This window comes from Mobula hypostoma, chromosome 10 (genome assembly GCF_963921235.1).
Source record: "Mobula hypostoma chromosome 10, sMobHyp1.1, whole genome shotgun sequence".
In the NCBI taxonomy this organism is placed as follows: domain Eukaryota; kingdom Metazoa; phylum Chordata; class Chondrichthyes; order Myliobatiformes; family Myliobatidae; genus Mobula; species Mobula hypostoma.
The window spans coordinates 54,310,396-54,323,814 of NC_086106.1; the positions used below are offsets into that span (position 1 = coordinate 54,310,396).

At 45.9% G+C, this 13,419-nt stretch overlaps 1 protein-coding gene across 1 annotated transcript in view; it reads left to right on the forward strand.

The window, feature by feature from the left end:
* Positions 1-4,934: 4,934 nt before the first annotated feature.
* LOC134352910 (interferon-inducible GTPase 5-like) overlaps positions 4,935-13,419 on the forward strand; it is a 41,198-nt gene continuing 32,713 nt past the window's right edge. The window contains exon 1 of the mRNA XM_063060514.1: positions 4,935-5,043. Coding sequence (XP_062916584.1) covers positions 5,035-5,043 — 9 coding nt within the window. The 5' untranslated portion in view covers positions 4,935-5,034. The remainder of the gene's footprint in view (positions 5,044-13,419) is intronic.

The following is a 13,419-nucleotide window of genomic DNA, read 5'->3' on the forward strand; positions in this document are numbered from 1 at the left end:
AAATGGTCCAGCATTCACTTCCATAAGTCAGGACAGAATAAATGTATCACTGCAAGTATTCTGTTTTTAGTGTACATGCTCAGCTTTCTGTCTGTTAATATGGGCTTCAATGTTTGGAAAACTTCTTTCGCCATTGCTATTCTGTATTTGATATCTGTGTTGCACCTACCATCACTTGTTATTAGGCTGCCACATCTTTAGAACTCACAATATTGAGGATGGACATGTTCTTGGAAACTGTTCCTCTTCCCCCCCCCCCACCCCCAAACTACTTAACTGTGCAACATAATTCAGAACTGAAATGAGATCGTTGACTGTGGTAGGGCTTATCAATGTTAGAAGCATGCCAGATCTTGTATAGATGTACCACATTGGAGACAGAACGCATCATCTGCATAGAAACCTTTGATAACCTCTCCTCTTCTGCACCCTATCAGACGATTACTAGCATCCCTCACAATATAGTCATAGTCATACTTTATTGATCCCGGGGAAAATTGGTTTTTGTTACAGTTGCACCATAAATAATTAAATAGTAATAAAACCATAAATAGTTAAATAGTAATATGTAAATTATGCCAGGAAGTAAGTCCAGGACCAGCCTATTGGCTCAGGGTGTCTGACCCTCCAAGGGTAAAGTTTGATGGCCACAGGCAGGAATGACTTCTTATGACGCTCTGTGTTGCATCTCGGTGGAATGAGTCTCTGGCTGAATGTACTCCTGTGCCCACCCAGTACATTATGTAGTGAATGGGAGACATTGACCAAGATGGCATGCAACTTGGACAGTATCCTCTTTTCAGACACCACCGTGAGAGAGTCCAGTTCCATCCCCACAACATCATTGGCCTTACGAATGAGTTTGTTGATTCTGTTGGTGTCTGTTACCCTCAGCCTGCTGCCCCAGCACACAACAGCAGACATGATAGCACTGGCCACCACAGACTCGTAGAACATCCTCAACATCGTCCGGCTGATGTTAAAGGACCTCAGTCTCCTCAGGAAATAGAGACAGCTCTGACCCTTCTTGTAGACAGCCTGAGTGTTCTTTGACCAGTCCAGTTTATTGTCAATTCGTATCCCCAGGTATTTGTACTCCTCCACCATGTCCACACTGACCCCCTGGATGGAAACAGGGGTCACCGGTACCTTAGCTCTCCTCAGGTCTACCACCAGCTCCTTAGTCTTTTTCAGATTAAGCTGCAGATAATTCTGCTCACACCATGTGACAAAGTTTCCTACTGTAGCCCTGTACTCAACCTCATCTCCCTTGCTGATGCATCCAACTATGGCAGAGTCATCCGAAAACTTCTGAAGATGACAAGACTCTGTGCAGTAGTTGAAGTCCGAGGTGTAAATGGTGAAGAGAAAGGGAGACAAGACAGTCCCCTGTGGAGCCCCAGTGCTGCTGACCACTCTGTCGGACACACAGTGTTGCAAGCACATGTACTGTGGTCTGCCAGTCAGGTAATCAAGAATCCATGACACCAGGAAAGCATCCACCTGTATCGCTGTCAGCTTCTCCCCCAGAAGAGCAGGGTGGATGGTGTTGAACGCACTGGAGAAGTCAAAAAACATGACCCTCACAGTGCTCGCTGGCTTGTCCAGGTGGGCGTAGACATGGTTCAGCAGGTAGACGATGGCATCTTCAACTCCTAGTCGCGGCTGGTAGGCGAACTGGAGGGGATCTAAGTGTGGCCTGACCATAGGCCAGAGTAGCTCCAGAACAAATCTCTCCATGGTCTTCATGATGTGGGAGGTCAATGCCACCGGTCTGTAGTCATTGAGGCCGCTGGGGCGCGACGTCTTCGGCACAGGGACGAGGCAGGATGTCTTCCACAGCACAGGAACCCTCCGGAGCCTCAGGCTCAGGTTGAAGACATGGCGAAGTACTCCACATAGCTGAGGGGCACAGGCTTTGAGCACACTGGTACTGACACCATCTGGTCCTGCAGCCTTGCTTGGGTTGAGATGTTGCAGCTGTCTTCTCACCTGTTCAGCTGTGAAGCCCACCGTGGTGGTTTCGTGTGGGGAAGGGGTATAGTCATGAGAGCAGGGTGGGGGACTGTGAGGAGAGGTAGGAGGGGAGAGTGGAATATGTGTTGGTTGGGGACCGACAACAGATGACTCATGTGGGGGATGGGCAGGGGCCATAATGTCAAATCTCTTAAAGAACAGGTTAAGTTCGTTGGCCCTGTGTACACTGCCTTCAGATCCTCTGTTGCTAGTTTGCCGGAACCCAGTGATGGTCCTCATCCCACTCCAGACCTCTCTCATGTTGTTCTGCTGGAGTTTCCACTCAAGCTTCCTCCTGTACCTGTCTTTAGCCTCCCTGATCCTGGCTTTCAGGTCTCTCTGTATTGCCCTCAGCTCCTTCCTATTTCCATCTCTAAATGCCCTCTTTTTGGCGTTCAGGATGTCCTTAATGTCCTTTGTCACCCATGGCTTGTGATTTGAATAACAAAGGACAGTTCTTGTTGGAACATTGCAGTCCACACAGAAGTTGATGTAATCAGTGATGTACTCTGTGAGCCCATCGATATCCTCTCCATGTGGCTCACAGAGTGCCTGCCAGTCTGTCACCTCAAAACAACCCTGGAGCGCCTCATAAGCCTCCTCCATCCATTTCCTCACTGTCCTCGAGGTTGCAGGTTTACTCTTCACCAGAGGCACGTAGCAGGGTTTTAGATGCACTAGGTTGTGATCTGACCTTCCCAATGGGGGGAGGGGAGAGGAGCTGTATGCATCCTTGACGTTAGCGTACATCAAATCCAGAGTCCTCTCCCCTCTGTTTGTACAGCTCACATACTGCGTGAAGCTGGGCAGTGTTCTAGCCATGGTAACGTGGTTGAAGTCACCTGAGATGGTAATGAGGGCACTCAGGCGCTGAGTTTGTAATCTGACTATGACGGTGTAAATGATGTTACACGCCGACGTCAGGTTGGCAGAGGGAGGGATGTACACAACAACCACAATTGTATGCGAGATTTCCCTTGGCAAATAATATGGCCGGAGTCCAACAGCAAAAAGTTCAATATCCGGGCTACAAACACGTTCCTTGATCGTAATATGACCAGGATTGCACCATCTGTTTACCAGAACCGCAAGTCCCCCCGCCTTTACGCTTACTGCTCTCAGTGCAATATAGGGCTTCCTGTGCACCAAATTTCCCTTCCATCAACTTTAGCTGCAAAATCAGTTCAGGGAGACAAAATTTTAGATAACCTTGTTCGACTGAGAGAGATGATATGGTGAAGCAACATGGATGAATAGAAACAGAATGGTAGAAGAATGTGAAGTTGCTACTCTGTGGACAAACAGGCGTTATAAACATAAGGTCTAGTCTATGATTAGTTAAATCGATGGTGGTTAAGTGAAGTCAGAACATATTAACCGTTATTTAAACTTATGTACATTAGAATAACAAAGTCTGTATATTTAGCTGTTTGGTAGCAAATTGAAACAGCAAAAAGTGCTTTGACTATTACCAGGAAGGATTGACATGCAGACATTCTGTGAATGATGTGACATGCAATACAAATAGAAGTTGTTTCAGCTGAGAACTTTAATGGAACATATTTTCTTTCAGTGAACAGGTGGAAGAGACTGAGAGCCCCTCATTCTTCACACAGGAAGAACTGAGCAAACTGACGTCTGATTTTGAAGCAGGTGGGGTGGAAAAAGTTCAATCACTGATAGAGAAGAAAGTAACTGATCTGGACAAAACTGAGCTTAACATCGCAGTGACGGGAGACACAGGTACAAGAAAATCCACCTTCATCAATGCAGTGATGAAGTGAGAGGACTTCGGAGCACTTATCCGGGAGCAGCTAAATCTGGGACTACAGGAACAACAATGGAGCCAACCGGATACTCACATCCCATTCTGCCCAATGTTCGCTAATGGGACCTGCCAGGGATTGGATCTACACTATTCACAGCAGCTATGTATCTCAAAGAAATGCAATTCAGAAATACGATTTATTTATCATAATCTCTGTTTGTTGATTCAAAGAAAATGATGTGAAACTTGCCAAAGAGATTAAATCGCTGAGGAAAAAATTCTATTTGGTCTGCTCTAAGATTGACGTTGATCTTGATTCCATGAGAGAAGAAAATAAGGTTTTTTTTTGATTTTTTTCAATTGCTCAGCATAATAAAACTTCCAATCTCCAAGTACATTTACATTTCTTCCCCTCACAGACATCAGCTATCTGAACATTGCCATCAAAATATAGACATCACCACCACATCCTATACAAAAGCCCTTATTAGGATAGCAGACAGGTTTACATTTACATACTGTAGAAAAGGTTGCCATGTTTTATGAAAACTGTTTGTTTTTGAGTGTACCATACATGTTAAAAAGTCCAAAGGAATGTATTCCATGATTAATTCAAGCCAACCAGAAAGTCCAGGGGCCTTATCGGATATCCAACAAAGTAAAATGTTTTCCTCGCACAAACAGTCAGGATATTAAAAAGTTTTTTTTGATGTGCGTTAGTAAGACTGCTGGGTAGGCCTAAGAGAAAAGACAGTGGGTCCAGTTCGAGCTCCATCTTCAAAGTCTTTTCCATTTCACCCAAAATATCACTCCAGTATGCCTGAGGTTTGGGACATGTCCAAAAACAATGGGTGAGAGTTCCAGTATTTCCTTTACATTTAGAACACATTTGGAGAAATCCCCGTTTTAAATTTTGAGAGACGATCTGGAGTCAGATTAGATTAGATTAGATTCAACTTTATTGTCATTGTGCCGAGTACAGACACAAAGCCAATGAAATGCAATTAGCATCTGACCAGAAGTGCAAAACAATTGTATTATTTACAAAATAACTGCAAATAAAAAGTAAGTGCTACAGCACCCAAATATAAAAGTACTGAGACAGTCCGATATGGGTGCAATACTGCTTAGCACTGTGGTGTGAGGTTCAGCAGGGTCACAGCCTCAGGGAAGAAGCTCTTCCTGTGCCTGCTGGTGTGGGAGCGGAGGCTCCTGTAGCACCTACCGGATGGGAGGAGAGTAAAAAGTCCATGGTTAAGGTGAGATGCATCCTTGATAATGCTTTTCGTCCTGTCCAGGCAGCGTTTATGGTAGATGTTCTCAATGGTGAGCAATTGGGTGCCGATAATCCGCTGGGCAGTTTTCACCACCTGCTGGAGTGCTTTGCGGTCTGATACAGGACAATTGTCATCCCACACTGAGATGCAGTTGGTGAGTATGCTCTCAATGGTAGAGCGGAAGAAGTCCTATCCCTAACTAAAGCAATAGTCTGAGAGGCATTTTTCTTTCTAGCTAAATAAGCTAAATACCTACCTGGTTTTTCACCACGCTCAAACAATTTTTGTTGAGCAAATGTCAATTTTCTTTTGGCTGCTTGTGTAAATAAAGAGCTTAATGCACAGCGTAGGGCTGTGATCTTCTGTAACTTGGCTGCAGAAGGCTTATAAATATAATCTTTTCCAGCTGCCGCAAGCCTTGCTCCCACTAGTGCTGCTGTTCCGCAGCTTGTCACTTCTTACCAGCAGAATAAGGGGTAATTAATCCCCTTGCATAGGCCTCAGCAGTTTCCCAGATATCAATGGACAACTAGCTGATTTGGAATTAATAAATAGGGAAGTTTTGAATTTGGAGGTAGACTATAAACTTATTATCTTTTAGAATAAAAGGATTCAGCCTCCAATGTCTAGATCGTGCTGAATTATCTTTGGGCTTAATATTTGCGAGAGGAGAAGATGGCAGCGCGCCGCGTGTGCGCAGCTCTCCGGTGAAAAATGATGTCGTATCTATTAAATAGGGGCACTGGACAATTCTGTTTTGATGGAGAATGGACGTGAAATCACAGAGGAACATCTGGGGAAATTTCTGAAACGCCCGCCCGCTGCTGTCATTACTGTGTGGTCGGAAATCTTTTGGAGGGTAGGCCTCAAAATCCCTGGCCTTGCCTGCTTTTGGCGACCGAGAAGGAGGTCGAATTGTTCGGACAGAGATGGCGCTCAGTACTCAGTGTCGGAGAGCTGATCAGAACTCGAAGTTTTCGGATGACTCAGAATTGGATTGTGGTCGGCATTGCAGGGAGAGTTTTTCTTCCCTCTCCCGTCTGTGTGAGATGTGGGACATTTGAGAAACTTTGAACTTTACTGTGCTCACGGACTTTCTTCATCAAGTTATGGTATTGTGCACTGTTGTAACTATATGTATAATTTTGTGTTTTGTCAGTTTTTTCAGTCTTGGTTTGACCTGTGTTTTGTGATATCACACTGGAGGAAATAATGTATCATTTCTTAATGCATGCATTAATAAATGACAATAAAAGGGGACCACGTGTCTTCATAATCTAAATCTAATATAAATATACTGCTGCATAGTCAGAAATAGCAATATTTTCAATTGTGCAGGATACAACTAAACCTAGGAACATTTTGCGAGTTAGAAAAAGGTCAATTCTGGTGTAACACTTGTGTGGATTAGAAAATATATGTGAAATTTTTGAGGGATGTAACAACCTCCAGACATTCACAAGTCCTAGTTCTCCACACAAGCCCATGATTTGTTTAGACTGTGAGGAGAGCAATCGGGACCACTAGGCACTCTATCCATTAGTGGGTCCATGAGACAATTAAAATCCCCACCTACAATAATGTTTTGTATTGAAAAGCTTGTAAATTTGGAAAAAGCATCTATTAGAAATTTGAGAGGATGAGCTGGAGTGCAGTAAACATTAAGAATACCATATTCCTCTCCGCATATTGAAGCCTTAACAATCACAAATCTCCCACATTTATCCTTAATGCAGTCTAATAACTTAAAAGGTAAGTTCTTCCTAATTAAAATAGCCACCCCCCCCCCACTCCTGGTATTAAAAAAATGAAAAATAGACTTGATTAATCCACTCTATTGCAGTTTTAGATGTTCTTTATTATTTAGATGTGTCTCCTGCAATAAGGCTATGCCCACCCTCTCTTTTTTCAGGTTTAGTAGGATTTTCTTTCTCTTGATTGGTGAATGACTCCCCTTAATGTTCCAAGTGCACAATTTTAATATATTATTGGCTATAACATTTTATAACAATCATTTGACTCTGGAGGAGAAGAAACCCGACTTAAGATCAGCTGAGCAGCAATAAGTGAACAAAAAAAACACGCAATAAACAAAGCGCCAACAGCATTGAACAAAAGGACTTACTCCACACTTAAAGGGGATATGTGAACCTTCTAGCACCCCATATTCTGCCCCACTGCCAATATGGCATTTAACATAGTCAAAAATGAAAACAGGGCATAATTTATCAATCCACCGATCTATTAATGTCATGTTTAAGCTCCTTCAGGCTAGAGCACACCGCTAGCTTAAACAAATAATGAAACTATATTAATCAAAACAAATACGTTACCCATCCTATAAAATATCTTGCCATCGAGTAATGAAAAAGTGAAATAAAACGACCATCAAGCATGTTATCGTCCATGACCAGGACTACGCAATATATACATTCTTTAGCCCAACGTGCCCACAAAGGTTTTAGCTTTGTCAGGAGAACCAAATATCTTGGTGGTCCCGTTGTTGATGACCCTCAGCGCAACGGGGTATAGCATTAAGTACTGGATTCCGGATTCTCTCAGCTGCTTCTTCACCTGGTCGAATCCTTTGCGCTTCTGACCAACAGCTGCTGAGAAATCTGGAAAAAACATAAGCCTGGATCCCTCATATATTAAAGCCTGGGTATCAGTCCCATGGCGTTTCGAAGCTTCTATCACTCTTTGCTTATCACCGAAATTATGGAACAGGACGAGGACGGGTCGAGGGCATTGGCCTGGACCTGGCTTTGGAGCCAGTGTACAGTGAGCTCTTTCCACTTTAAGCCGTCCAGTCTTGGTTTCCAAATCAAGGAAATTAGGCAGTCAGCCCTCAAAAAATTTTGCTGGCTGGCTGCCTTCTGTACCTTCAGGTAGACCGATGATCTGTATGTTCTTCCTCCTGCCTCTACTCTCAAGATTATCGATATGCTCAGACAGACTTTGACCTTGCTTTTCCAGCGCCCGGATGCGGCTTTGGGCCTGATCAGCTACAGTCTCTACCGCGAAGACTCGGCCCTCGGCCTCGGTCATTCTTGTATCATGATTTTAAAGCTCCAATGTGTGGTTTTGGAGTGTTAGCACATGCTACCCGCCGCCCCTCTCCTCCCGGGACGCCCGCCACTCTCAGCCCACTACACGGCCCGCCCCCTGAAGGGGGTGCTCTCCCTGTCAATCCACTCATGCGAGGGGTCCCTACCCACCTGGGACTCCTTGGGTCACTCGGTTCTCAACCCTGTCACCACCTCCTGAACCGCTGAGGATCGCCGCCAGTGGCCAGAGCCCTCTTTCCGGCCCAATGTGCTCTCATCCTCCCGCACCTCTCTGATCAGCTGACCGAATGATGGAGGGGGGCTCCTTTTATAGGACTGCCTGAGTCTCCAAGCCACCTTGTCCTCCCCCAGGGAACCCCTAGATATCTGATTCAACCTCAACTTCGCCACCTCATCAGCCTTCACTACCCCTCGGCGCCGCAACCCATTAAGCATTATCTCCAGCCAGAAGAGGTATTCTGAGAGCTTTTCCGCTCTTCCCTGCCGTGTGTTTTGAAACTCCACTAAAATCTCCCAGGAACCTCCCATCAATCCAACGCACCCTCCAAAGCTTCCAGATACTCCGCAGGGAAGCCGAGGGCTGTTCAGCTTTCAGCTTCCGGCCGATACCAGTCACCACTCCCTGCAAAGTTTCCACCAATCGCTGTCTCTTTTACTCATCCGAGCCTGGCCGCTCCCCTAACAACTGGGCCGTGTTTTCGATCCATGTCTCATAATTGTCCTCCCCTTCCGGGGTGGGCGTGGCTCCTGAGAAAATTCTCAGCTTCGGGTGGGGCCCCTCGTCCCTTCTCGCCAGGGAGGTAATGGTGGCTGCTAACTCGGAGGTCTCACTTCTAGCTGGGGGACGGGGCCTGACCAACCCTTCTCACTCTGACCCCTCTTTCCCCTCTCTCCTCATTACCCCGAGAACTTGTTCCCTCACACATTCATACAACCCTCCACCACTGGCTACTGGCACCTCCCCTGGGGTCTCCTCAAACTCCTCCTCTGGTGCCTCCTCACATTCGTCCTCTGGGAGGGTGTGAAGGCCCCACAGTCCCACCTCCCCCGGGACGCTGACCGTTGCTGGCGGTTCCAACGTCATGATGTCAGCACTCGTACGAACCAACATCCAGCTGGATTCCACAGCTTTACCGCACCTTCTAGCTATCAGTTCTATCTTGCCGATAGCTTTAATCAGACTCAACCCTCGCACTAGTACTTCTTCCGAAGTGCAGAAAACCACCCCACTTATGATGCACGCATGATTAACCGGTACATCCTCGAGATCACACTAGCTTGCAATCTTATCCCGGTCCATCTCTGTGCTACTTGGTGATTTATACAGCTTACACAGAATTCAACCCCAGATGGCCCCCACAAATGTAACGCTCAGGTCTATCGGCTCTTGTTTATCTAGGGGGAGCCCCGTCCACCCGCCAAACCGTGTCTCACGGTTGTGTCGTTGCTGTGTAATGCCACCTGGTACAAACTCACACATCAATTATCAGACAGCACACAATGTACGATTTACAGATTACACTTTATAAATCTTACTGGAACTATGTAATTAATAGAGATACAATATAAAAGGGAAAGTAAAAGGTGCCAGACTTATCAGAGTTCAACCACTTCATGCACAACCATTGGAGCTCAATTTGACGGGGTCCTCTTTCCACCACGCAATCCCCTCGACTCGCCACTCGGGACCAGCCACGGTGGTTGACCAGAGCGCGTCCAGCACGTCCGTCCTCTTCGGGTCTCCTCCCCAAAGCCCGCCAAACCACACGGTTCCCAGCCATATGAGACAAAATATCACCCACAGAAAGAATAACATGGACACTCATTGGTCCATTCTCTCTCTTATCAACAATATAACCCAAACAAACAGGGAGGGAGAGAACTCCTTACATCGCAGTTATTATTACAGAAAAGCCATTTTTATTCCAACATAACAAAGAAGCCATTTTATGACCCTTCGCAGTAACATAGAAGAAGAAATCCCTTACATCAGTCATGAGGGTAGAGAGAGTAGAGCGGTGGGATAAGCATTTTATCTGGAACCTCCACAGTGATGATGGAAGAACTCACGACCACACTAATGAGCTCCTGTCTGAGTCAAGCATATCCTTCCTCCTCCCATGGTCACCAATAGCTTCTCAGTGTTCAGGGGTTTGTTTGGTCTTTGGGTTAGATGTAAGGAACAGCACTGTGACTGGAGACGAGGTAGGGTCAAGGATAGGAGTTGATCTTTGGGCCAGGGGACGGGACTTAAGGTTAGATTTAGGGTTCCCCATCAGAAAGAGTGGGTGCTGGATCTATTTCAGATCTCCAGTATTATTTATTTACTTATCGAGAGGCCCTTCCAGCACTTCATGCTGTGCTGTTTAGCAATCCCCCAATTTAATCCTAGCTTAATCACAGGATAATTTACAATGACCGATTAAAAATTAACAAGAAATAACAAATTTTGCTGGTGGGTGGTGGTTGTTGCCTTGTTGCTGCTTGTGTGTGGGAGTGGGGAGCTGGGGGGGGGGTTTGCTTTGGGGTTCTAATGTTTAACTATCATTCATTCTTTGGGGGCACTCCTGTGTTTTCCTGGATGTTTGTGAAGAAAAATAATTTAAGGATGTATATTGTATACATTTCTCTGACATTAAATGTACCTATTGAACCCGACCTACCAACTACATCAATGCGTCTTTGCAGGTTTGCAGATGCAGCAGTCTTTCAAGGAGGTAAATGAAATGTTGGCCTTGCTAGAGGGATTGAATTTAAGAGCAGGGAGGTTATGCTGCAACTGTCTAGGGTACTGGTAGGGCCACATCTGGAGTACTGTGTGCAATTCTCCTCTCCCTTCTTGAGGAAGGATATACTAGCTTTGGAGACGGTGCAGAGGAAGTTTGCCAGGTTGATTCCAGAGATGAGGGAGTCAGACTAAGTTAGACGCAGGAAGTGAAACTAAAACTAGGAGATGTAGCCTCAAAATTTGGGGGAGTAAATTTAGGATGCAGATGAGGAGGAACTGCTTTTTCCAAAGAGTGGTTAATCTGCCTAATTCTCTGCCCAATGAAGAAGTGAAGGCTACCTCAGTAAATATATTTAAGACAAGATTGGATAGGTTTTTGCACAGTAGAAGAATTAAGGGCTATGGGGGAAAGGCAGGTAGGTGGAGATGACTCCATGGTCACATCAACCATGATCTTATTGAATGGTGGAGCGGGCTCAATCGGCCAGATGGCCTACTTCTGCTTGTATTTCTTCTGTTTTTATGGACTGTGGGACGAAGGATAGATCATGAAACCATATGTTTCACTTCTTTTATGTCTTCTATGGTTGTTTTTTTTTGTCCTGAATGTGATTCTGGAACTGTTGGAGCCTGTGATTTGCAGTTTGGAAATCGTTTGGGTATTCCAGCACTCTGCAGTCTCTAAGAGAAGTCCAGGAGGAAGCATGAGCGAAACTCAATGCAGGCAGGCCGCAGGATGGCTACGGGCAGTGAGCCAGTGTTTGAGTCCATTTCACCCATTAAAGATTCCAGCCTTTGATGGTTAAAGTGGAGAGGGTGATCGAAACATCGAGGCGAATGCAGAAGCTTGGAGATCGTTTGGGTGCTTCAGCGCTGTGCAGTGTCCGAGGGGATTCAGGGAGACAGAGGCAGCGTTGCTGAACTCCATGGCGAGCAGGCTGAGGGAAGGGGCAATGTTTGACTCCATATTGCCATTTAAAGCTTTCATTGTTTGCCGACTAAAGCAACAAGGGAGAATGAAGCATTAAGCCGAGTGCGGAGGGTGTGCGCCAGCTGATTGTGTTGATTACTCTGCTACGGAGATGGAAAGGCCTGCTGGAGAATTTTACCCTGGTTTTCAGTGCTTTTGTGTGGACTTGTATTATAGCCTTTTTTTTTTGACTTATAGTATTTTATATCCTGTGTTTTTCACCCAGTCTTTCTTATTTTTTCATGTGTAGGGAGGGGGATTTGGGGATCGATGTAACTGTTTTGTTTGTGTCTCCTTGCCCCTTCAGGAGATGAATATATCAGTGTAGATTATATATTTACTGTGGCGTGAGAAATTTATTGGTCCAATCTATTACTTTCCTTTTAACTCAAGGATTACCTCCTTAGACAGCACCGATGTCCTGAAGGTGAGATACGGGAAAATAAGAACCAGCGTGAGGTTGAGACAGAGACTGTGCTATCGGGGTTTGTGGCACTCGGCGTTGGGAAGATGGAGCTTCCCACCAACCAGGTGGAAGTAAGTGTCTGCCATCCAGAGACGCGGACCTGTCTGGTAGATGTGAGTCTGATCGAAAGTGCAGAACCCTGTGAGAGAGCCGCCATCCCTTTAAGCCACACCACCCAGTCAAATTGTGGAGATTTCCAAAGCAGTGGGTTGTGGCAGTCTCAGGAGGTGATACCTTCTCCTTCAGAGTCTGCTTTCTGGTTGGACTCTAAACCTCCTCTTTGACCTGAGGACACAGTACACTGGGAGGAAAGACACTCAGACACTGCAACAGCACCGAGTGCCAGGGAGGATTGCACCACTGTCACTGGGCTCACTGTGCCGGCTGCAGCCTGAGTGTAAGGAGAGCTGGGAACTGTCGACCAAAGTTTCCTTGTGGCCGATACCCAGGGAGAGGAATTGGAGCGGCCAAGGGGACCTGTGAACTCCTCTGTTCCATTAACAGTGGAAGTGTCTGAGGTGGGGCCAGTCCTTCCTCTTCCTGTGGCCACCAATGGTTTCACAAGCCTAGGGAGGAGCTCACTGCGGCTATCATCAACACAGCTGAGGTTCCTGATGAAGGATCTCGGCCCGAAACGTCGACTGCGTACTCTTCCAGAGATGCTGCCTGGCCTGCTGAGTTCCTCCAGCATTTTGTATGTATTGCTTAGACCCTAGACCCAGCAGCTACAGTCAACCTGGAGGTGAGGTGGACAAATTGCCTGAAGATTCAGCAATTCTTGGACGTCTAGAGCAAGTCCTAGAAGAGCGGTGTTTTGACAGAGATCTCACATCATTTACAGATGCAGAAACTGAGGACATTCCTGCCACCTTTCCATGGCAGGCCAAGGGAAAGTATCAGAGGTTTGCTGCCGCCTTACACAGGAGACTGATCTCATGTTACTCCCTTCCCGACAGAAATCACACATTCCAATCAATTGAGGAAGGGTGCAGCACACAAAACAAATCCTCTAGCCATCTTGACTTTCTTTCAACACAGCTTAATACATTTTATACCTGAAAATCAGGTATCCGAAGCCAATTACAGTGACAGTTGAACAAGGGCCTAAAGCTTTCTGACTCTTGAA